At 38.4% G+C, this 25,009-nt stretch overlaps 2 protein-coding genes across 2 annotated transcripts; one reads left to right on the plus strand and one right to left on the minus strand.

Annotated features, from left to right (window-relative positions):
• Positions 1-1,411: 1,411 nt before the first annotated feature.
• LOC149847198 (transcription factor E2FA-like) lies at positions 1,412-7,387 on the plus strand. The gene is made up of 9 exons (XM_089993570.1): positions 1,412-1,450; positions 5,667-5,719; positions 5,945-5,993; positions 6,116-6,181; positions 6,285-6,361; positions 6,451-6,682; positions 6,949-7,012; positions 7,092-7,215; positions 7,315-7,387. The coding sequence occupies exons 1-9, from the start codon at positions 1,412-1,414 to the stop codon at positions 7,385-7,387; spliced, it is 777 nt and encodes a 258-aa protein (XP_089849696.1).
• A 97-nt stretch (positions 7,388-7,484) lies between these two features.
• Positions 7,485-10,466, minus strand: LOC149847199 (uncharacterized). Its single transcript, XM_089996865.1, has 3 exons — positions 10,054-10,466; positions 8,039-8,227; positions 7,485-7,882 (listed from the first exon to the last, which is right to left on the minus strand). Exons 1-3 carry the CDS (start codon positions 10,336-10,338, stop codon positions 7,718-7,720), a joined length of 639 nt encoding a protein of 212 aa, XP_089852991.1. The 5' UTR covers positions 10,339-10,466; the 3' UTR covers positions 7,485-7,717.
• Positions 10,467-25,009: the final 14,543 nt, after the last annotated feature.

The raw sequence follows: 25,009 nt of genomic DNA on the forward strand, positions 1-25,009 counted from the left end.
TATTAAAACAATTATTATTTATTTTCTGTTTTTTGTAAATTAGATGAGCCATTAGGGGCTCCCAACGGTCAGAAATCTGATTGTTGGGAGCTTCCAATGACTCTATTGGGAGCAAAGTTACTGGAAGCTCCCTTGGGAGTGGGGAAGCACGCTTCCCCGAAGCGCGTCTGAAATATGCTGAGAAGCGCACCAAAAAAATAGGAAGCATGTTTCTCCTGAATGGGAAGCTCCCTTCCCCCTCGCTACCCACTTTTTTTCATTTTTTTTTGTATTTTTATTTTATTTTTTATTTTTCGCTTCCCCCTCACTTCCTAGGTCGCTTTCGAGACGATTCCTGGTTTGCTTCTAAGTCTTCCCACGTTTCCCGCTTCATAAAATTTTGAAAGTGCCTCGCTTCCCGCTTCCTGGACTGACAACTCTGTTTGGGAGCCCTCAATGGCCTCTTTCTTCTACTCCTTCCTCATGTATAAATAAGGGTATGATCTTTCCCTATTTTTTATGTTTTTTACATAATCACTTTCTCAATAAAGATCCTTTAAAGCCATTGGCTTGTGCTTGTGCACTTTTTGTGAATGTCATCTTGTAAGCCCTTAGTGGCATTGTTTTATCACTTCTGCTATTTCATTACATGGTATCAGAGTCATCGGGTTATTGAGGAGGTGCATCTTCAAAGTGATCGCGTGTTCGTGGTGATTCAAAGTAAGAAAAAGCTTTTTCAAACGCTTTTGCACATTATTTTCTCTTATTCTTTCTCTTACTATCCCTCTCTTCAAGAATGGAGCATGAACAAAAAATTGATCTCTCCTTTAAGCTAAATGACACACATTAGCTAAATGACAAAAATTACATGACGTGGGCATCCGCTATAGAGAACAATTTCAAAGGAAAGAAACTTTGAGATTATGTCATGGGCATCGTTTTAGAACCACAAATCAAGTTCACAAACAAGGAAGGAGATCAATAGAAAGCCTTAGAAGGTGATGCACGCATGAAAACCATTCAAGACCATCAAACTAAGGTAGAGGATTGGGAAAACAACCTTGCAAAGATTCTTGGATGGTTTATGAACAATGTTGATTTCAAGATATGTACTAACATTGCCAAATTTCGTAAAAACAATGATGTTTGGTTCTTTTTGAAGGGTATGTATACCCAAAAAGATCTTGCAAGACAAGATATGAACAATCAAACAAGGTGAAATGAGTGTTTGTGATTATTTTAGTTCTCTTGGCCCACTTTAGGACGAATTATCTTTTCTTGAACTCAAGTGAGTTGCTAGTGAAGATGTGGAGCTAAGGAGAGAACAAATGAAAAAAAAAGCATTTTTTTCAATTTTTACATGGGCTTAGGCTCGAGTTTGAGCAAGTAAGATTGTCTCTCCTCTATAGAACTAAAGCTCTTTCGTTGGAAGATGCAGTTGCTGAAGTTTGCTAAGAAGAAACTCGTCATGGTATGGTTAAAGGGGGAGATGAAATATTGGCCATCTCTAAACCCAACAATCATGTTAAATCTTACAAGCCTCTATACTTTGAGAGGCAAAATAACTATAATGGTGAGTATATGAAAGTCATTTGTCACCATTGCCATGAACCGGGACATATAAGGTCAAATTGTTTCAAACTTAATGATATCTCCAAAAATAAAGTAGCTTCCATTGATGAAACTACATCAAAGAAAGAAGAATCTACTAGAAGAGGAGGAGATACTTTTTCACTTACCCAACTATCGGAGACACTCAAACAACTACTTAAATCTCCATCAACTTCGGGGGCTACACTAACATGTTCCCCTTTTCCAGGTATGTGTTCTTGGATCCTTGACTCGGGAGCTTCTTTTAATATGTCTCCACATGAAAATAGTCTATCTAATGTTTGCACTAATTCAAAAAGTTCCTATGCTTTCACTGACGATGGAATATCCTTGCAAATTAAAAGTATTGGAACCTTAGAGTCTTCTCAAAACTTTTGTGTCTCAAAAATTAAAGTTTTAAAATTAAATTTAAATCTTTTTTCAGTTTCTCAAATATCTGATTATGGATGTGAAATCTCCTTCTCACCTAAGGCTTGCTTTGTGCAGGATCTTTGGTCTGGAAAGTGGATTGGGAAAGACCATAGGAGAGAAGATCTGTACTGCATGAAATATTTAAATGGATTGGGAAAGACCATAGGAGAGAAGATCTGTACTGCATGAAATATTTAAATTTTTGTAACTATGTCCAAGATAAATACATTGAAACTTGGCATAAGAGACTTGGACATCCAAGCTATTCAAAGATGTATCTTTTTCCTTTTGGGAAAAATTTTTGTAATGAGAAAGAATTAATTTGCAAGGATTGTATTTTTGAAAAAAATGAAAGCTATTTCATTTCCAAATAAAACATTTGTCTCTAAAAGAACTTTTGTCAAAAGGAGGTTATTCATATTATGTTACATTTATTGATGATTTCACTAGATATGTGTGGATTTACTTCTTTAATCTCAAATCCGATGTTTTTTCTTGTTTTAAAAAATTTCACATGATTATTAAAAATCAATTTCAAAGCAATATTTTCATCCTTAGATTCGACTCGGGTGGAGAATACCTATCAAAAGAATTTCAAAATTATTTAAAACAAAACGAGATTTGTCATCAAAAATCTTGTCCAAGAACTTCTTAACAAAACAGATCAGCCGAAAAAAACAGACATATTATAAAAACCGATAGGACCTTACTTATCTTTAAAAATGTTTCAAAGAGTTTTTGAGTCGAGGCCGTTCTAACATCAACTTACTTGATAAATAAAAGGCCCTCATCATTCCTTCAAAATATTTTTTCATATGAAAAACTATTTGAAAGAACTCCCGATTATAAACATTTGAGAATTTTTGTAAATGTTTTGTCCTTTTGCACAAGCAAGACAAATTATCTTCAAAAGTCATTGAATGTGTCTTCATGGGTTATAGAGAAAATAAAAAAAGGTTTTAGATGCTTTGACTTCAAGAATAACAAACTTTATGTTTCCAAGGATGTGACTTTTTTATAAAATGAAAATAGATTTGAGATAACTAAGGAAAAAAGGAAGTAGATTGTAACTTCCTATTTGGTTTCTTGTCACAAGAAGAATTAACCTCTTGTGATGTTTCTTCGATTGATAATTTCTTGAGTGATAATGATGGGCATTATAATGTTGAAAATGCCGAATCAAGTAATGATAATATTATGGATAAACCAATATAAGTGTATACCCGACGTGATCAAGAGAACCCTCCAAGTGCCTTAGAAAAATATACACATGATTCTTCTATAGAAGAAACCCCACTTAGAAGATCCAATCGTGTCTCTATTTCACCTGGTAGGTTTGTATCATGATACTTTGATACCAAATTATAGGGCATGCTTAATAGCCTTACATTCTTACTATGAACTATCACGCTATAACAATGCTAAAACTATTCCACATTGGGTTGAAGCAATGAACGTAGAATTAGATGCTCTTAAAAGGGCTAATACTTGAAAAATAACTTCATTACTCTTAGGGAAGAAAGCTATAAGATGTAGATGAGTTTTTAAGGTCAAAACTAAGAGTGATGGGACCCTAAAAAGATATAAAACCATGTTAGTTGTCAAAAAATATTTTCATGAATATGGAATTGACTATGATGAAACCTTTACCCCAGTAGCTATAATGATCAGTCTTAGGACTCTCATAACAGTTGTTTCAATCCAAAAATGACCCATATATCAACTTGATGTTAAAAATACTTTTCTTAATGGAGAATTAAGTGAGGAGGTTTATATGAACCCTCCACTGGGAGTTAGTATTGAAAATGGTAAAATTCTTAAATTGAAAAAGGCCTTGCATGGCCTTAAGCAAGCCCTAAAGGCCTTGGATGATAGATTTAGTAGTATCATGTCTTCTTTGGCTTTTCATTCCTGTTATACTGACATTTTTCTTTTTATTAAAAGTATAGGTACCACAGTAGTCATACTTTTACTTAACGTAGATGATATGATTATCACTAGGAGTGACCAACAGGGAGTTAATGATATTCAAAATATTTTAAAAGAAAATTTTGATGTGTCTTACTTGGGTTATTTGAGATATTTTCTAAGTATTGAAGTCGCATGCCCCTAGAGGTTACATTATGTCTCAAATGAAGCTTGCAGCTGACATTTGCACCAAGTTTGAAATTTCAGATGATAAAAAAGTAGAAACCCTAGAAGTGATCAATGCTAAGTTAAGGCTTAAAGATGATACTCTTTGAAAATCCTACACCTCATCGTCGGATGATCGGGACACTCACTTATCCATCACCAGACGAGATATAACTCATGCAATTTATTCTCTCAGACAGTTTCAGCATACTTCAACCACTATGCAGATGAGTGTTGTGTTAAAAATTATTAGATACATCAAGAATACAATCACCAAAGGACTTTTTTATCTTCTTTTTCTCTTGATTTATTTGTTTATATTAATGCTGATTGGGGAGAAAATTCCAATGATAAAATCTCAACTATAGATTTTTGTATATTTTTAGGAGATTCATTAATTTCGTGGAGATGCAAGAAGCAACAAAATGTATCCTTGTCCTTAACCGAAGATGAATATTGTGCAAATAAAAATTGTATGATTGCGAAATCTTCTCAAAGATATGGGTGTAATTATCTTTTCTTATTCGAAGATGTATTGTGATAACAAAAGTGCAATCTACATTGCAAGCAATCACACCTTCCATGAGCGTACCAAACACATTGAGATGAATTGCCATTATGTCAAAGATGAATATTTGAGAGAAACTATTACATTGTCGTATGTCACATCAGAATACTAGCTTGAGAATTTCTTCACCAAAGCTCTTCCTACACCTCGTTTTATTTTCCTTCTTAACAAACTTTTGGTTATTTCACCGTAAGTTTGAAGGACAGTGTTAAAATATATGTATACATTTATGCATATACCTATGTATACATACATATATTCATATATATAATTATTAATCTTGTAGCGGTTAAATGCCCTATAGGAGCATTTTAGTCATTACTCTTTGTAATAAAACTGTTTATTAAAACAATTATTATTTTCTTTTGTTTATTTTTCTGTTTTTTGTAAATTAGAGGAGCCATTAGGGGCTCTATGGTCTTTTGACCATAGAGTCCCCAACGAGAGCTCCCAATGGTCTCTCTCTTATACTCCTTCCTCATGTATAAATAGGGGTATGATCTCCTCTATTCTTTATGGCTTTTGCATAAGCACTTTCTCAATAAAGATCCTATATTTTTTATTCTTGTGTTTGCCCTTTGTTGGCTATTTGTGTTGTCCCTTAATGGACTTGTGTCTGTGAACATTGTGAGTGTGATCTTGTTTAGCCCTTTGTGCTTGTGCACTTTTTGTGATTGCCATCTTGTAAGCCCTTAGTGACATTGTTTTTATCACTTTCGCAAATTCATTGCAGTTTCATCTGATTCCTGCTTATTCAGCCCAAGTACAAGCCTTTTGATAATAAAGGCTCCATACCTTGCCCGATAGTAATATTCTCCTCAGTATGAAATAGGTGTCCAATCCTTTAGTTGAAACATTGAAGTGGTTGAGTGTTCATTGCTTCTTTCTATCTGACTGTGGTTTAGTGTGATGAGATCAGATGCATGTTCTGATTGCATTTTTATTGTTATTGTGATTTTGATAGGCGGATTTGGAAAAACTTGCCCTTGAGGAGCGTAGACTAGATGAGCATATAAGGTTTGATCATTTGCTATGTTGCTTGGATCTTATGGGAGAGAGCTGAAATGAAAAACTAACGCATCTTGTTTGCCACAGTGAAATGCAAGAAGGGTTGAGGGAACTAAGTGAGGATGAGAACAACAAAAAGTATTCTCTTTCATTAGAAACAGTTTAGCTGAGTTTCTTTCTCCTCAATTGTGATCAAGCAGTTTTCTTTCAATACTAATTCTTCTCAACTGTCAGGTGGCTTTATGTGACCGAGGAAGACATAATGGGACTTCCCTGCTTTCAGGTATATTTGTTTAATGTGCTTCCATGTAACTTGAGCATCCTTCTTTTCTACAAAACCTCATAGATTGGAGTATGTTTGCAATTTTGCATTGATTTTAACTGTTCCCATCTTTTTCTTTATAGAAGGATACACTGATCGCAATTAAAGCACCTCATGGTACTACACTGGAGGTTCCTGATCCTGATGAGGTGGGTGGAGTTAAGACAATAAAAGACCAGACAACAAAGCAGCTCAGATTTATTTTCTTGCACACAAAGCTACTGTTTTTGATTTCATAAAGTTTGTTTGCAGGCTGTTGATTATCCTCAAAGAAGATACAGAATGGTCCTTAGAAGTGCCATTGGACCAATCGATGTTTACCTTGTAAGGTAAAAGTTTTTTTTCTTGTGTATTTCTAAGTGGCAGATGTGAATGGTTGAAATTATGTTTACAAGCTTCTGTTTTGCTTCTTGTTTAGTCGTTTTGTTAAGCTTGAGGAGGTGAGTGATGTCGCTGCACAACAAATACTGCCACCTGCATCTTCTCCAAAGCCAGTTGATACTGTTCATCAAGCACAGATGGCAACACAAATAAATATGGCAACAGATGTGGGAACTGAGCATCAAGACTTGCAAGGAATATGCCCTGACATGAATGGCACACAGGATTTCGTGAGAGGCATCATGAAGATCGTTCCCTCGGATGTTGATGTAAGTGTTAATGGAGCCAAAGTATGGTTTGACCTGTACCAATAGGCTAGATGTTTCCAATGAGCATTTGAATATATAAACTATTGTACATGCATTTGGAAATTGACACATTAATGTCTGTGTTACTATGAATGCATCATTGATAGTTGTTTCTGTGAGTAGGTTTTGTTAAATTTAGGGACATCTCATTCATTCACTATAGAGAAGTATGGCAGTATATGCTTATGTGAGGTTCTTCACTCTCGTTGTAAATTTTTAATTTGCAGAGTGAAGATTATTGGCTGCACATGGATCAAGACGTTAGCATCACAGATATGTGGAAGACAGAATGTATCCTTTTAATATATTATTTTTTATTATTGTTGATCTTCTTGTTATTGATGAGTTAAGTACTTAAATCTTCTCACAGCTGAAGTTGTGTGGGATGGGATGGATAGATTGGAAGCAGATGGATTTGGGATTGTCAATGTCAGTTCGCCACACCTGCAGTCTCCATCTTCAAGTGTTATTGAAGTGCCGCATAATTTGCACATGTCCACCCCAACTAGGAGATAATAAAATGACACAAATTGATCCGGAAAGATTAGTATCCATAATTGATTAATCTGAGCTTGTCCATTTGAGTATTCTAGTGCAGCGGAATGTAACCGAGGGACTAGCAATGCTGCTTGTGGTCTGAACCGTGTTTTGTTTGAGAGGATGTAACTGCCTTTCTTTGGGCCTGTTCATGGAAGGAGAGGAGCTGAGATAAATGATATTCAATGGACTGTATGGTGGAGATATCTCATATTTTGAAGGTGAATGACAAGAACTGCAGCATGAGTTGCTTTAAGACATCATGAAACCTTCTCAATTCTTTCATCTGTTCAATGCTAACCACCAGTCTGGTGGGTGGATAACACCATTACAACTTAAGGAGGCAGGCAAGCACATGGTTGAATATGGACACAGTGAAGATCAGGCGCCACAAAGAAAAAAATAGAGTAAGATGTACAAAGCAAGATCACCTCAAAGGAGTTGAATACAGCATGCTTATTATTGCGTCTCTTCTTTATTTGCCTTCTTTCCTATCCAACCTGCAACGATGGGAGTGAGGGCTACTGTTGGTGGGAACCTGATAGGAGATGCAGCTTTATGTGCAGCATATGCAAGAGCAAAGGTACCAACTTTCTCTCCAGTCTCGCCTGCCGTGATTCCAACCTGCACAGAAGTATTTGTTTCTCAAGTTGAAATATCTAGTGATCTGATTGGGAACATCGCTGTTGCAGTATGAACTTGGTATGCAATGCAGTGTTTATGCATCATGGATGTAATGTCTAATCTTTGGAGTCCGTGGAAGGGAAGAATTTTGCAAACCTTTTGTAGCAATGCTTGTACATCAATACCAGCACTCACAAGCACGTAACAGAGTCCAAAAGAAACCAAGGAGAGAGAGATTGATGTAGCCAAGTATGCTCCTCCATACTTTGCTAGAAGCTCTTTAGCCTCATCGGTCTTGAATTTCTTATCGCCACCTTCCGCATTCTTGTCTTTAGAACTAAATATCTGAAAAAAAAGACAATTAGATCCAATAAGAAAGCAGACTTCTTAGCTTGGTGAGGAGTTTGAGTTTATCTATGGTGGTCCATGGATTAACTTGGATTGAATTACGAAAGCTAACAGGTGCTATCCATCCAAAAGGTGCATGATGAACAATGTGGGGATTGGTTGTACATGCAAGTGTGCTGTCCGCATATTATCTAGCAACATCCAGTTCGAGTGTCCGCAATGTTTGTCAATGCTTCTCCAGTGTGCATAATTGCTGAAACCACCTAAATTGGATGCTCACAACATTTTTGCAATGATTGGTCAATTTGGTTCCTTGTTTTGTTTTGTTTTTTTGGATAGGAGATAAAACTGCCCAATTGGTCTGTGTCCTGTTCACGGTATCGCTCAATGTAAAACTCTAGGTCTGCTTTGCCGTAGGGGAGTACACCCAGCTTCTACCTTGTGGTGAGGGATCTGTGCATACCCTGGGTTTACACTTTGGGTTTCAAACAAGCGGCCTCTTACAAATTGGGATGTCATGAGCCGCTCCCTAGCCAGGTGAGCGGAGCCCTCATGGGCAATTCCTGATGCATACCTAGTTGATAAAACTGCTTGTGACTGTTGACAATCTCTGGTTTTTCTAACTTTTTTTTTTAGATAATCCAAGGGAACCCCCCCAATTCACCGACTGCACATTGGCTGGCCTTCGATTGGTATGGTAAAGCCCTTGAGGTCCTCAGCTTTGACCTTGTGGCAAGGGATGCCAATCATGGGTTTCGAACTTGTGGCGCTCTGTCAATTTGGTGACATTTACAAGTTACCCCTGCTACATGAGCAGAACCCTTGTGTTTTTTTTATTATATTAGCATTACATTTTTTTGAGAGAATTATTATATTAGTATTACATGAAATCGACCAAAATACATGAAGTGATTTTCACAAATAATCCAGGCCCCATCATTTGATAATCAAATATATTCTCTCACCGCTTTTCTATTCTCTAATGTAAGATAAGATTGCCGAGCGAAAGGGCCCTTAACCTACACTTTATTTCCTTTTCTTTAAAGGACTGGGAAATAGGAATTATAGCTATGAGGAATCAAGTTTCCAATTTCTACATTAGGTTGTTCGAGCCAAAGAAATTGGTGGAAACGAAGAAAACAGAAAGGAAGGCAACACCAACCAATTTCCTCTAAATCCTTGTTTTGATAGTTCTACATTAGGTTGTTCGAGACAAAGAAATTGGTGGAAACGAGAAAACAGAAAGGAAGGCAACACCAACCAATTTCCTCTAAATCCTTGTTTTGATAGAAGGGTAAAAACCTTTCTCTAGCTGATTAGCTGTTGCCAACAAGAGGATGCTTCGCAATTCTTTCTATATCCACTTTTCTGTGTCCCCCCCTTCAAGTCATTTCTATCGATTCCTTCCATATACCTCTTCCCAAACAGGCCCTAAAGCCTAGCACACGAAAACTGGTCAGTTACAACGAAATTATCACCTACCCATCTCGCTCTGTTCAGGGCCAGAAATTAGATAGACCACTGATTTCTTTTCTTTGTCTAGTTTTATGATGAGGAATTGAGGATAACAATTCCATTAAAAATTCAAAAAATAAAGAAAATGTGAAGTTGATTTTGTTAGTATAACGTTCGCGGTTGTGTAACTTCTGCTCTGGAACTTGGATTTGTAGAGAGAAGTTCCCCAACCTCCCAGAAACAATCTTCAACGAAAAAAGAAACAGAAAAACCATAAAGAAAAGAAAAATAAGAGCTTCATACATAAGGAAGGACTTACGAAAGCATGATATTTGCTTAGAAGGGCTTTAGTTTGAATCAGAGAGTACCTTCCAAAGGCCTGCTTCGAGACCGTACTTCTGGGTGACCTCTTCTGCTGATTGAGTGGTCCTCTCCGCTTCTTTGGTGTCCTGAAGAGCTCGGCACCTGAGGACCCTTCTTGAAGACACCCTTGATGGCTTCTTATTAATACAAGGAGAAGATAATGAAGAAGAAGAAGAAGAAGAATGATGGAGGTTGGAACAAAGAGAAAGAAGAGAAGTTTGATGCGTTTGGAGAAATGGGGAGTGATGGGAACCGATAAATGATAAGGAGAAAATCGTGGCCGAAGCCATGGCGAGAGAGAGAGAGAGAGAGAGAGAGAGAGAGAGAGAGAGAGAGACTTAAATTTTGCACCTCGAGTGTGAGTGGGAAGCTTATGGCAAAGAGAAGGCACCTCGTGTGTGAGTGGGAAGCTTATGGCAAAGAGAAGGGAGACTTGGCAGATAATCGACCAAGACAGAGGAATCGAAGGAGATTATTCTTCCAAAAACGGTGGTTACTTGGGGTCGCTGTTTTTATATAGTTTTGATGAGGCGCCATCTGAGCCGTCCACAAATGATAAAAAAAAAAAAACGGAAGCAGATATCATCATAGGATGCTGTGGTTGATGCTCCAAAACTGTTGGGAGCATGAAAAAAAACATCGGGTCTTTGTGTGGGCCCATGATAACAAAAGAAAATTTAGATATTTTTGTAACCTTTTCTCACGTTGAAAGGGTTATGATTTCTAGTTTGTGGACCTTATTAAATGATACAAGGAGGTTAGAAGAAATTTTTAGGTAACTCTACCTCAGGATTGTGGTTGAGAGTAACATTTTTTTTTTAACTCTTGATTCTTCTTTTTAATAGCCCACGAGAGAGATGTTTTTTAATTGTTAGTGGGGCCGCTATGTAATTATTTTGGACATTTTTAATAACCATGAAGTAAGAGGCTAAAGACGACTGGCATGCAAATAAAAGTAATCAAAATCAAAACCTCAAGAGAAAACAATGCAATTATTGTAAAAAATTAATCATTTTATAAAAGCCAAACAACAAGCAAATTTAAAATTTATTTCTTATCTGCGAAGGATACTAACAATAGTAGAAGTGATGTATGGTTTGTAGATAGTGGATGAATCAATCATATAACAAGTAATAAAAGTCTCTCTCGAAGCATCGATGAGTCGGTGAAGCTAAGTATATGCCTTGAAGACAAAGTAAAAATTGATGGCAAAGAGGCTCAGCACTAAATTATGTTTACGTCTTGCTTAGTATGGGTCAATTAATGCAAAAAGGTTGCTTGGATATATTTGAAGATGGTTCATGTGAAATTAAAAGCAAGAAAAATGACTTATTTCTTGTTAAGATTAGCATGGCTTAAAATAAAATATTTTTTCTTGAAATATCTCAAATTGATGATTGTGCTTTCGTGGCAAGCAATTGTGATTAGTCAAAACTTTGGCACATGCACTATGGTAATTTACATTTTAATGGACTGAAATTATTAAGTCAAAAAAACATGGTGTCAGGTTTGCCATCTATTGCCTCTTCAAATGATGTGTGTAAATGGCACGTTTATTGAAAACTATATCGATTGTCTTTTTCTATTGAAAAATCTTGAAGAGCTAAAAAACCTCTTGAATTGATTCATGCATACTTATTTGACCTAATTAATACTCTCTTTGAATGATAGCAAATACTTTATGCTTATTGTTGGTGATTTTACTCAAATGAGTTGGATATTTTTTCTTATTTAAAAATATGTTGCTATCAATGAATTTAAAGAGTTTAAGGATTTTGCAGGAAATGAGTGTGGGCAAACTATCAAAATTCTCCGCACTGATAGAGGTGGAGAATTTTTGTTTAATGATTTTGGCATGTTCGGTAAAAAAAATGACATCCACTAGTAAGAAAAACACCGTAGCAAAACAGTGTAGCTGAACGGAAAGACGATGGTAGACATGGCCCAAAGTATGGTGAATGAGAAGAACTTATCCTATAAGTTTTGAGCAGAAGTGGTAAACACATCGATGCATCTTCTCAATATTTCACCAACAAAGGCGGTTCAAAATAATATGAAGCTTTATGGAAACTTAAGCTCAATGTAAGTATGTTGAGAATATTTGGTTGCATAGATGATGCTTTGAGTGACATCGATCAAAATTGGACAAAAAAGTAAAAAGTGCATTTTTGTTGGCTATATTGGTGAGATCAAGGGTTATCACTTTATAATTTTGTTACTAAGAAATTGACTATTAGACGCGATGCCATTTTTTACGAGAACAGTTGTTGAGATTGGAATAGATAAGTAAAGTGACATCTTTTACTTAAAGAAGATATGGTGAAAACATCTCATTCAAAAGAAAAAGAAGTACCATCATCTATGCTGGAGAAGCCTTCTAAAGTGCGATTCATGAAAAATGCTGAATCAACATTTGATGTTGAAAATCCTCTTAAGAAAGTACATTCTTTGGATGGTATCTATAAATATGCATTTACTTTTATGGTTGAAGAACCTTTGCATTATGGAAGCATGTGAAGATGAAAAGTGGTTGAAATTATTGAAAGAAGAAATGCATGTTATTGAAAAGAATGATACATGGGAGTAGGGGTGGCAAAACCTGACACGACCCGCCAACCCGCCTTTTAGGCGGGTTCGGGTTGGGCTTAAACTAACCTGTTTAATAAACGGGTCGACCTGCCTAACCCGTTTATTAAATGGGTCGGGTTCGTGTTAGGGGTATGCCAACCCGACTAACCCGTTTAATAAACAGGTTAGGCGGGTGGGTCAACCCGCCAACCTGACACGCTAACCCGTTTATAAACGGGTTGGCGGGTCGTGTCGGGTTACCCATTTAATAAATGGGTCGGGTTCATGTTTGCCACAGCCGACCTGTTTAATAAATGGGTCGGGTTTGGATTGAGGTATGCTGACCCACCGGGTCGACCCGCCAACCTAACAACCCGACCCGATTGCCATCCCTACATGGGAGTTTACTGATTTGCCTCAAGAAAATGATCCAATTGGTCTAAAGTGAATATACATAGTGAAATATGATGCAAATGGTAAGGTGTAAAAATATAAATCAAGGTTAGTTGTGAAGGGTTATGTGCAAAAATATAGAATTAATTTCTTTGAAACTTTTTCTCCGTTACTAGATTTGAGATAGTTAGAATTGTCTTAGTAGTAGCTCAATTGAAATAAAAAATATTTTAGTTTGATGTTAAAATAAGCTTTTTTGAATGGTCATTTAAATGAATATGTTTATGTTGAGCAACCACAAGGATTTATTGTTGAAGGGAAGGAAAAAAAGTTTATAAATTAAAGCAAGCCCCTAAAGCTTGGTACACAAACTTGGTGATTACCTTCACCAAAATTTATTCTAGAGCAGTGAACCACACTTTATGTAAAGGTGAAAGGTCAAGATATGCTCTTGGTAGACGTGTATGTAGATGACATTATCTAGACAGGATCTTTTATTGAACTTGTAATGAAATTTAAAAGATGAATGATGAGTGAGTTTGAGATGTCTAATTTGAGGCTATTGTATTATTTTCTTGGTATTCATGTTATATAATAAAAAATCAGGGTACTTTATTTCACAGAAAAAATATGTAGTGAATCTTCTCAATAAGTTCAACTTGTTTAACGGTAAAGCATGTTCAACTCCCATGAATGACTATGAGAAATTATGGATGATGGAACAACAAGGGCCAATGAAAAGCATTTTAGAAGCATGATTGAAGGATTGATGTATATCACTCACACTCGGCCCAATTTGATTTTGAGGTTTATGCACAATCCATCTCTGCATCACTTTGAAGCTGCTAAGAGAATCTTGCGTTATATACATGCCACCATAGTCTATGGGATTCTCTATAAACCTGTTACTAATTAACTTTAATTTGATTGGTTTTACATATAGTGATTGCGAGAGTTCTATAGATAAAAAAAAGTACAAGTGAATTTGTATTCTAATTTGATTTGGGTGTTGTTTCATGGAGTTCAAAAAAGCAGAATTCGACAACCGTATCATTTTCAGAGGTTGAATACTTAGCAGCCACTACTGCAATGTGTTAAACGATATGGATAAGGCGAATTTTGAAGGATTTACGTATGAAGCAAAAAGTCTACCCAAGCTCTTTTGTGACAAGTCAACAATCAAGATTGCAAAAAATCCATCATATCACATTAGGACCAAACGTATCAAACTTAGGCACTATTTTATTAGAGAGGCAGCTGTAAGTGGAGAAACCGTGTTGAAGCAATGTTCTACCAATAAGCAAGTTGCTGATGGGTTCACAAAGGCATTTTCATATTCAAAATTTGCTGAATTCAGAACATCACTTGAAATGGTTGGATTTTTGCATCAAGGGAGAGAAAGTATCAAAATTTGCTGAATTCAGAACATCACTTGAAATGGTTGGATTTTTGCATCAAGGGAGAGAAAGTATGGTTAATGCTCCAAAATTGTTGAGAGCACAAAAAAAACATTGGTCTTTGCCTTTTGAGCCCATGATAATAAAGAGAGATTTTAAATTTTTTTGTAACATTTTCCCAGATTGAAAGGAGGGTTATGATTTCTAGTTTGTGGACCCTATTGAATCATATAAGGAGGTTAGAAGATTTTATGTAACTCTCACCACACATTTAGAACCATACATGTTTTTTTTAACTCTTAGTTCTCACTTTTAATAGCCTATGAGAGCGTGATGTTTTTTTTTTTTTTTTATTGTTAGTGGGCTTCCGTACAATTATTTAGGAGTTTCTTTTAGTAGGTAAAAGAAAAAACGTGGGTGAATGGTCCATCCCATGAGTCAATCTTGTTTATTATAAATAGTTGTCAAATTTTGTGTAAGTGTGAATCGAGCTTGCTGTTTCTGACCCAATTAAAGCCAACCCATATTTGGGGTGGACAACACTGACAACTTCCTTGCTAGGGTTAGCAGCATGACGAGAACTTAAGAGGGAGATCAATGAGTCGAAGGGCCTAAAGGGGTTGGGCCAGGGTGGTTTCAGATTCTAGAAATTAGCCAGATCCAATTTGTCGCGCACCCTGGTCGGACCCACAATTCTTGTACTTGGATATATGGAAAAATATTGGCTCCACTCTAGCGTACTGTATTCTTTATCTGAAACTCTAGGTGCAATGCATTTAACATGGTCAATTTATTAGGAAATGTGCGAGTGGTTTTGAAGTAAAGATGTGCTTTTGTCGAACGATTTTTTGACCTTTGAAATTTGGAGCTCTTAAAAGATCTACTTATATTAGACGATCTAAAACTTGTTTTCTACTAAACAAACCATATCCATCATATTCATATACCTTGATCCCTGAAAAAATCAGGAAAATGTGAAGAAATGAATTATATATATATATATATATATATATATATATATATATATATATATATATATATATATATATATATATATATATATATATATATATATATAAAGGGAAATGAAAACCTCCCCAATGAGAAACCCTCCCAAACCTCCCCAATGGATGTTTTATTGGAATTTTTTTTTTCAAAATTCTGACTGACAGATGTGATTTATATGTTTGTTTTTATAGAAATCAGTTCTGGAGTATTTGATTCCGATGCATGGATAGATTTCTATAAGTTTCAAAATCAATGACGTATAATTTTCATAAATTTTTGAGACTCTAAATAACAATTTTCTATCCAAAAATTCAAAATCCAAGTATCGATTTATAGTAAATCAATCATGCTGAACACATCTGTACGATCAGAATTTTAGAAAAAACACCAAAAAAATTTCATTGAGGAGGTTTGAAAGGGTTTCCATTTCTCTCTCTCTCTCTCTCTCTCTATATATATATATATATAAGGTTACTAGAATATGTTAACTGAAGTATGAACTGATATTTTCACATTTTTTTTAATTAAATTTCACCATACAGATGTGATCTAGATGCTTTGTTTTATAGAAACAGACTCTTGGGTAATCCGATTATGATGCATAATAAGGATCTTTAAGGCTTGAAAATTAACAACTCAACTTTCATAAATATGCAAGCATCCAAAAATCACTTTTTTTCATTGAAAATACATGATCAAACACTTGATTCCTGGCAAATGGATTATGCCGAATATATATATATATATATATATATATATATATATATATATATATATATATATATATATATTCCCTACAATAATAGAACTAAAAATGGATAGAGACTGGTCTCCATTTTTTTTTCTTGCAAAAGGCATCTCTAACTAGCCCTTTTTATGAAAGCCTGCAATGTCATTCTTCAAATATTAACAATGAATGTTCTTTGAAGGTTGATAAAGGTAAAAGAGTTCAAGAATCAAATGAACTGTGTGGTCTTGCAAAATTGGACATCGAGCAAAATTTAAAATTTATGAAAAATTTAGAAAAAAACATCAAATTTGCCATACAGTATAATCATTATATATATATATATATATATATATATATATATATATATATATATATATATATATATGTGGGTTAACATTGGCTACTAATGAAGGTCTTAAACTATGAGTTAGAAATCATAGGTGCAAGTTGTATCGACTCAATCTAACTACATAGATATGTTCAACATGGTTTGTTTGCTAAGGATCAAGCCTTGTATCGTGCATTGAGTTATAAAATTTTGGCACATTACATTATGGGTCCTTGATTTAAAAACCTATTTACTTGTCATAATCACATGATTCAAAACAAGTTTCCTACTAAACAAACTAGGTAGATCACAACATTCGATTTACGAAAAACTAAAAAAAATTGAAGAAAAAAGTGAGTTCTACTCATTAATTTAGTACCTTCATTAGTAGCCAATATTTACCACATATATATATTTGGATAATTAGTGGCGATCAAGACCATTGGTAATTGTGTGTGCAGAAATTGGACAATCGCCGCAACTAAATGTCATTGTTCTGTAAAAAAAAAATGTCGCCTAATCAACATGTGATCAACAACGGAAAACAATCCGATAATAGTGGACGATCTAAATGCCAATTTTTTTTCTCTCTCTCTCTCTCATGGTGGCATTGCCATTCTCCTCCCTTTCTCTGCCTCCTCTTCCCCTCCTCCTCCACTTCCACCTCTCTCTCTCACTCTCAACCATCATGTCCTATTCTCCACTCAATTTCTAAAGCCTTTGTCGCACCAACTTTCTTCGTGTCAACCAGCAGGCACTTCTCTTCATCCAAAATGCTTTGAACGACTGGGGCTTGGCTTTCTCTCTGCGCCAACATGGCATTGCCATTCTCCTCCCTTTCCGCCTTTATTCCAAGATGTTTTCTTTCCTATCTGAGGTTCTCGACTCTTGCCTGACCACTGACTCGCTTTAGCACCGAGATATCAGGCTCTTCATTCATTCCGTCAGGTCAGAATCTCTAGTGGCTTGCTCCATGGATGCTACGCTGCGCGCCCCTTTCTTCTTCCATCTTCCCCCGAACCTGGATAGCTCCCGCGCTTGGCAGACCGTCAAGCCATCCTTGCAGCGCTCTTTCATCGGATTCTTATCTCGGTCTGTGCTTTCGCATGCTAAGCTCAACAACTAGTGGTGTTCCGTCTGCCTTTCTCTGAATTTTAGGAAGCGCAGGGTCTGCCATCGCTATGCCGCCTCTTTCCTTTTCAGGCGACATCCTGTCTTTAAGTGAAAGCTAGCACCTTTACTCCCTAGCTTTAGCCACTTAGCGCAGCGACCTGCGCCCTCCAGCATCCGGGAGCATAATCACCCTAAATCTTCAAAGCACAGGGCTTCCTTCTTGGCTACGGTGCAGGTGGCCAACCTGCATGACCTCTCATCCTCATTTTTTGGTATCAAGATCGGATCTTGCTGGGTGTCGACCTCTCCATCGCCATCTGCGCCCATGTCTTTCATTGGGAAATCCTTCTTCCTTCAGGCCGGTCGATCTGCAACAAGTGCCCCCGGTGCTTCCAGCGACAATCTTTGCTCCTCTTAGCCGAATCTTCTTCACAGATCTGCGTCAGGCCAATCCATCAGATTGCCTAAGCTTGGATTACCTTCCTTCAATCATTGATGCCATGGGGCGACATTTCTTCCCCCTTCAGTGTCTGCCTCTGTGCGAGGGTTGCCTTCCGCATCAAGTAATTCATCACCATATTAATATTCTACCTCTATAGCTTTGTCCCAAGGCGTGTTGGTTGATGAATGCAGCTTGATCGAGTGATTGCCTCAAATTTCTCCCTTGCATTGGCCAAGGTGGCCTTTCGTATCTCCCATGTACTTGCCGCCGCCTTCTGCTGTGGAGTGCTCTCTCACAGAAGTTGAATCATCGAGTAATGCTCCAATTTTCTAAGTTTCTGCGTCAGGCATATGCACCTCATTTAATGACCTTCGGTCCATGCAGCGGCACACCTTCGTTTGGTGGTACTTCCATGCATGTGGGTCTTCATTATCTCAGAGGCGGTTTTTTGTTTCTCATGTTCCCTTACCATAATCCTCGTTGGTGGGGCGCTCAAGAGAGGCCTTGGGATATCTTTGCAATGACTTAGTTTTCCAACTACATCCGTTGGCTACAAACGCCTATTCCAAGACTCACATCTGTCTTCTACCCTATTTTCAAATTACGGGTCATCATTGAGGTCAGACCCCACCACATCGCCTGGCTTTCCAGCTTTCTCCTCCTTTGCATGTGACTTTAATTCCTTGAGTAGTGGGGTCTCTAAAGTTCTTCTTTCCCTATGCACTATTCATTTCAGGTGTTCATCTACGATAATGGCTATCCTCGTTCATAGCGGCTCCTCTGCAATCTGCATCGTCTCTCTCATGCTAGGCCCTCCACCTACATATCCTGCAATTTCTTGGCCATCTTACCCACCATCTATTTCAGCTGCCTACCAGGATTCGAGTGTTGAAACAGACTACAACTCTCATACCCTCCCATCCAATGTTGACGTCGCTTCACAACCATTGTTTAGTCCCATTTCCTCGTTAATGAGTATCAATGTCGGTGAAGCCGCTTGGATTCTTGGCATCACTATTTCACAAGAGCAGCTTCAGTACACCAAAGACGCCATGCTCTATTCAATCTGCTCCTATGCTGACCTAGCAGCTTCATCGGTTTCTTTCGAGAAAGATCAGGCATCCCTAATCTCACCTTCTAGCATCACAAGGTCACCTTCCTATATTGCATCGAGTGGTTCTTGTCGAGGGAGCCATCATCATTGGCCTCAACTAACGGTTTTTGCAGTCGATTTCTCTCTGAGACGGTTCACGCATTCGCATACCATAAGGTGTTTCCCTGGTTTTTAGTTATGAAGCTACTTTGCTGGAATATTAGGGGTCTTAACTGCCCTTCTAAGCGCCTCTTCCTGGCGAACTGGATTCGTCAAGAAAAGTCGAACATCGACGCCATTTACGAAACCAATATGGTTGAGGTGTCACGCTCTGTTGTATATGAGATTTAGAGAGGTGTTGACTTCATTTTTAAGCCAGCCATTCATTTTGCAGGAGGTATTCTGATTCTTGGCAAGGCCTCTATCGACATCTCTCAAGTTGACGTCGGCCTTTTCTCCATCTTGATCTCTTTGCCTTTTCATGTCAGGTATACCTCGGCTGCGGATATGGTTACCATCGTCTATGGCCCAAACCGTCAATCCCTAAGGGCGGCTCTTTGGACTGATCTGTTCAGGGTTTATCATTCTTTCGAAAACATGCATATTTTTATGGGCGACTTCAACTGCTTGTTGTCCACCAACGACTCCAATATATGCTAGTATCCAATCTTGCCTCTATGCACGCTTTTCAGGCGTTCAACCAACTTCACCAGCTTTACCCTATTTCGTCCGTGGGGGAGGCCTTTTCCTGGTCTAACAACAGATCTCGTCTGTGCTATCGGCTTTTCGACCTTGTGCTGGTATCTACTGATCTTCTGGCTTCTATTTTGGATATCTCCTGCCAGCTACTTCCCCAATCCGTCTCTAACTATAGCCAAGCAGTTACTTGCTAGGGAAACAGTTCCTTCGTTTCTCAAAATTTCTGTTTTAAGCAATGGTGGCTTAAGGAACTTGATTTTTCTTCGATCGTCCTTCAATCTTGGTCAAAATCATGCTCAACGACTAGGGCTGGGACGCGTTGCATGGTGAAGCTAGCTTTCCTATCACGCGACATTCGTAAGTGTCTTTCTTTAAATAGGATTAACAAATTTAGACATTTGGGTGAATGAGAATCCGAGTTGTTGGTTATCCACCAATCAATGTCTCTTAACGAAGCTCCATTGGATTCCAGTATTGAGGGCTTGAAAGCAAGATCCATCGAGTTGTCTCTTCTACTGCATTCTTGAAGGCTTAAAGATGAGATCCGTTGGAAGCAAAAGTCCAAGGTGCTTTGGCTTCAAGCGGGTGATGGGAATACCTACTTCTTTCATTCTTTTGCCTCGCATCATCATCGGAGGCACACCATCCATTTCATCTCCATTGAAGGGGTTTCCTACTCGGTCGAGCATGTCCTCCCTGCTATTTTCAGCTACTTCAAGGATATCTACGCCCATAACTCGTCTGCAGGTGGCTCTATCGACAGTCTCTTGGTTTGATCCATGAGCTGCACTACTTCCAGATCCCTTCAGGCTTCTTTCACTAAATCTGAGATTTTTTCTGCTATTCGGGATCTGTCTGGGTGGAAAGCACCTGATTTTGATGGTTTCTCGGTTGATTTCTTTTGCATCTTTTGGCATTGTGTTAAAGCTGACCTGCTTCAAGTCCTAGCTGAATTCCATCGCAACTGTCGGTTGTTGGTTCATTCTCATCTGGCTATTGTCTCTCTTATTCCAAAGGACACGACATCTTCCGACATCTCCAAATTTTGTCCTATCTCCTTGTTGGAGAGGATCTACCGTATTATTGCTAAGGTGTTGGCCAATCAACTTCGTAGCGTCACCCCTTAGATTTTCTTCGATTTTCAGTTCACATTCATTCTTAGCAGACGAATTTCACATTGTTTCATTCTAGTCTTCGAAGTTATGCACTCTTTACAGCTCAACAGTCAACCATTCTTCACTCTGAAGCTCGACTTTAATAAGACTTTTGACTCGATTCATTGGCCTTTTCTCTTCCACATGCTAGACAACTTTGGGTTTGGTAGTTGCTTCACTAGCTGGGTGTACAAACTTGTCTCTAATGCACACTCTCAAATTAAGATTAATGGAGTCCAAGGCCAGCAGTTCAAGCTCGAGCAAGGTATCTGGCAAGGGTGCCCTCTATCTCCTCTTCTTTTTAATGCTATTGCCGAAGGCCTTGTGGTCCTGTTAAGGAGGGTTGTTCTGCATCGGATAATTGATCCTATCAAAATTGAGAAATTCTCCTTTCATATTCTTACTTATGCCGATGACATGATCATTTTCGGCTAAGCAAACATTCAGCAAATGCTACGTTTCAAGCTTGTCCTCAATTTCTTCCTTTCTTTGTCCGGTTTATCTCTAAATAACAGTAAATGCTGCCTGTCCATGGTAAACGTGTCTCCCTCTCTGCTTAACATTGGCTAGAAGATTCTCGGCTACTCAGTCACAGAGCTATCTATGTCTTACCTAGGCCTTCCTCAACATCTTTCGTGTATCTCGACTACCACTTGGAATGCTACTCTTCAGAAAGTCCAAACCAAAATTACATCCTGGCAGGCCTCTTACCTCTCTATTGCGGAGCATTTAACTCTAATCAAGCATGTTCTTTCTTCTATCCCGAAATTCATTATGTCCATGTTCGTGTTGCCTATCGGTGTGCACAAAAAGCTCTCTCGCTTAATGACAAATTTTCTTTGGTCTGGTCGCTCCCCTCAGCATAAGCGCCATCTGGTGGGTTGAAACTTCCTGCCGCTTGCTCGGGGTAGGGGGGTTTGAAGATTATTGACTCCTATATGCATAGCATCATTCTCGTTGTTAAGCTAAGTTGACAAGAATACCAACCTGGATCTACTTGCGTGCATTTCCTCCTCGCCAAGTATGGCTCCTTCGAGTCGCTTTAATATGATTCTCGCTCAAAAAGACTTTTTGCCTCTCCACTACGTAGGTCCTGGATCAAAGCTTGGTTGACCATCATCTCTAAGGAGGGTATCCCTCAACCCATTTCACAGTTTATCCAAAGAGCTATCGCGCTAGGAGGCGCCTTTTGCACTAAATCATGTTACTTGTCGACGTTGTCGTCGGGTGCTGATTGCTTTCCTGCTAGACTTATTTGGGGCAGAGGGCCTACTCCCCGTTCGAAGTTCCTTGCTTGGCTAATCGTGCATGACCGGGTCCAGATTGACTGCCTTCTAAAGCGCTTTAGTTTTCATCTTCCAAGTAGGTGTATCTTGTGCAAGTTTGCTGAAGAATCTGCGTATCATCTTTTCTTGGAATGCCCCACCTTTAGGGACATTTTTACGCATACCTAGAATGAGCTTGAAATCATCATGCGTCAGGAGTCTTTCGCTCTGGACCTATTGTGGGGCCCACAATCTGTTTAAAAGTGCAAAAGATGGAGTCTCATCTGGAGAATGTAGCTTCTTACCTCTTGGTGGGCGGTTTGGATGTCTCTTAACAACACAATATTTTGGGAATGCCCAGTTACTGTAGGTAAATTGGCGCACTGTATCTTACTGTATTTTACGTTTCTCGATACCTGAACTCCAGCACTTTTTGATGCCTAGGCTTCCTCCTGAACTGAACTGATCATCCAATGTTTTTGCTTCGCATCTATATTCTGGTTTTGTTTCTTTGGCTTTCGGGCTTTTTCTTATGTGTTCTTGGTCTCAACAATGTGATCCTTTATCTTTAATGTTGATGCTTCTTTTTTTTTTTTTTCTCTCTCTCTCTCTCTATATATATACGAACTCGCAAACTTGCAAAAATGAATTTAACGACCAGCTGCGGGTTAGAATGGAGGGTAAGAAATGGAAGCAATACATCGAAATACCAAGTTTTTTCATCTCAAAGCCTCCCATCGCCGACGTCTCAACTGAATCCCTTTTTTACGGGTGAGAGATACAACCTTTAAGGGTGAGGACATCTTACCAGCTTCATCTGCTTATTTTGAAAATCCGTTCTCCAATACCAGCCCTGGTAGGGGCGAGCTTGCCCTATTCCCTATCTCCAAGTTATCCGCTGAAGCGGCCAAACAACTTGAATGGCCATTTGAAGAAGCAGAGATCAAGTCTACTCTTTGGTCCTTGCCTTCGGGTAAATCCCCTGGCCCTGAAAGCTTTCCGGCCCACTTCTACAAGACTTTTTGGCATTGTTGCAAGCAGGATCTATGTGACTTAGTATACGAGTTCCATTCGAACTGTTCTCTCTTGAAGGAGTTGAACCGTTCGGATTTCATCCTCATTCCAAAGGATGCACATGTGGAAAACATTTCTTGCTTCAGGCCAATATCCTTGTTGGGCACACCATATAAGTGTTTGGCTAAATTGCTTGCATCCAGGATGAAGGACGACCCCTCAAAAATCATTTTCTCATACCAATGCGCGTTCCTGCTGTTGGATCAAATTTCGGATCACACAGTTTCACAGTCGTCATCATGATATAAAACATGATATAAATCAGGAAATACAACAAAGTATAAAACATGATAAACAAATGACCGAAACAATAACATGGTGTAGGCATGTCGGTTTCTGCAAGCAACCAAAATCCAGATAACACCATATAAACAAACATATGCACAGAACACAATAAACATAAGAGAAGCATGTTAATATTGTGTAAAAGGCTAAGGCGTACGGAAGTACTCCCCTTAGAGAAGATTCGCCCCCACATACTGTGCAAATCAGAGTCCGGCGTCCTCCCCCCAGGATACAATAGCCACGACGAACCGAACGGTGCACTTCGGCAGGTCGTCCTTCGAAAACAACCTCTTCGAACCAAATGTTGCAGAACATCCTTTAGGGAAAACTCAGGAAGAGAAAAAGATAGCAACAGGGGAGATGGGAAATCGCAGAGCTCTCTTAAGCGTCTGGAATCTCTCCGTAACCCCGTCCCTACCCATGCTTTTATAACCCACGAACGATTACAAGGCGTGGATGGGACCCGTTACAAAATCCGAGGGGACGTGACCCATAACGGACTTCGAAGGATCGAGATCCGTTACATTTCCCACAACCCGTTACAGAATCCAAAGAAACTTTGGGCAAAAAGGTACTTTGGTCTTGATTGGATATGGCCCTAAATTACCCGAACCCGAACCCGGCTCGGCACGGCATGGCAGGCACGCACGCGTGTGTGTGTGGTAGTCATCCCATCCTCTTGTTCTCAGGAACAAGTGTATGAGTTTACATGTGGCTTATAAAGCCCACAACAAACTCATGCACAATCAATATGGGACAATTCAAAGCCAAAGCCTTTTTCCAAAAAGTAGAAACAACCCACGTTTCTTCTTGGAATTCTATCTTTCTCCCTTCTTACACCTAACACCTGCTTGACCGGAGAATTCATGACTGGTCTTTTGGCCGAGGTAGTCGATTCATTGCCAAAAAGAGGTTAGTACTTTATTCTAAAGTTAGATATTCATAAAGCTTTTGATACTATTAGCCGTCATTTCTTTTATTCTTGCTTGGAGTCAATGTGATGTGGTAATTGATTTATGCACAAATTGCTATTTCTGAAAGGCTCTGTTTGGGAGATGGAGATGGAGATGGAAGGAGATGAGAGTGGTGATGGTATTTAATGAGGGTGTAATTAATCTAAAAATGATTGTACTGTCCTTTAAAAATGACACATTCTCTCAAAAATGATTTGTAGTGAATCAATATGCTCTTACTGCATCCATTATGCGTTTTTCATATCCCAATAATTCAGAGCTATTGCACGAGCGCTTTGCCAGTATATACAAAGTTTGCTACCTACTGCCCAGCCGATCGGGTTTGATTCAACCCGACTGTTCTCAAAGACTCAAATACAACTTTACATCTAGGGGCCAATTAAAAGGGAAAGGAGCAAAGGGATGCAAACAGCTGTAGTCAAGCTACATCAATGTGAA

This window comes from Nuphar pumila, chromosome 2 (genome assembly GCF_984573655.1).
Source record: "Nuphar pumila chromosome 2, dmNupPumi1.hap1.1, whole genome shotgun sequence".
Taxonomy (NCBI): Eukaryota; Viridiplantae; Streptophyta; class Magnoliopsida; order Nymphaeales; family Nymphaeaceae; genus Nuphar; species Nuphar pumila.

Bases quoted from the DNA above. Each gene is read 5' to 3' on its own strand.
- LOC149847198 (XM_089993570.1), top strand. From the start codon at position 1,412: ATGCAGTTGCTGAAGTTTGCTAAGAAGAAACTCGTCATG. The intron at 5,994-6,115 runs GTATATTTGTTT...TTTTCTTTATAG, and splicing joins TGGGACTTCCCTGCTTTCAG to AAGGATACACTGATCGCAAT. The intron at 6,683-6,948 runs GTAAGTGTTAAT...TTTAATTTGCAG, and splicing joins TCGTTCCCTCGGATGTTGAT to AGTGAAGATTATTGGCTGCA.
- LOC149847199 (XM_089996865.1), bottom strand. From the start codon at position 10,338: ATGGCTTCGGCCACGATTTTCTCCTTATCATTTATCGGTTCCCATCAC. The intron at 8,228-10,053 runs GTACTCTCTGAT...CTTTTTTTTCAG, and splicing joins TCGAAGCAGGCCTTTGGAAG to ATATTTAGTTCTAAAGACAA. The intron at 7,883-8,038 runs GTTTGCAAAATT...ACTTCTGTGCAG, and splicing joins TACAAGCATTGCTACAAAAG to GTTGGAATCACGGCAGGCGA.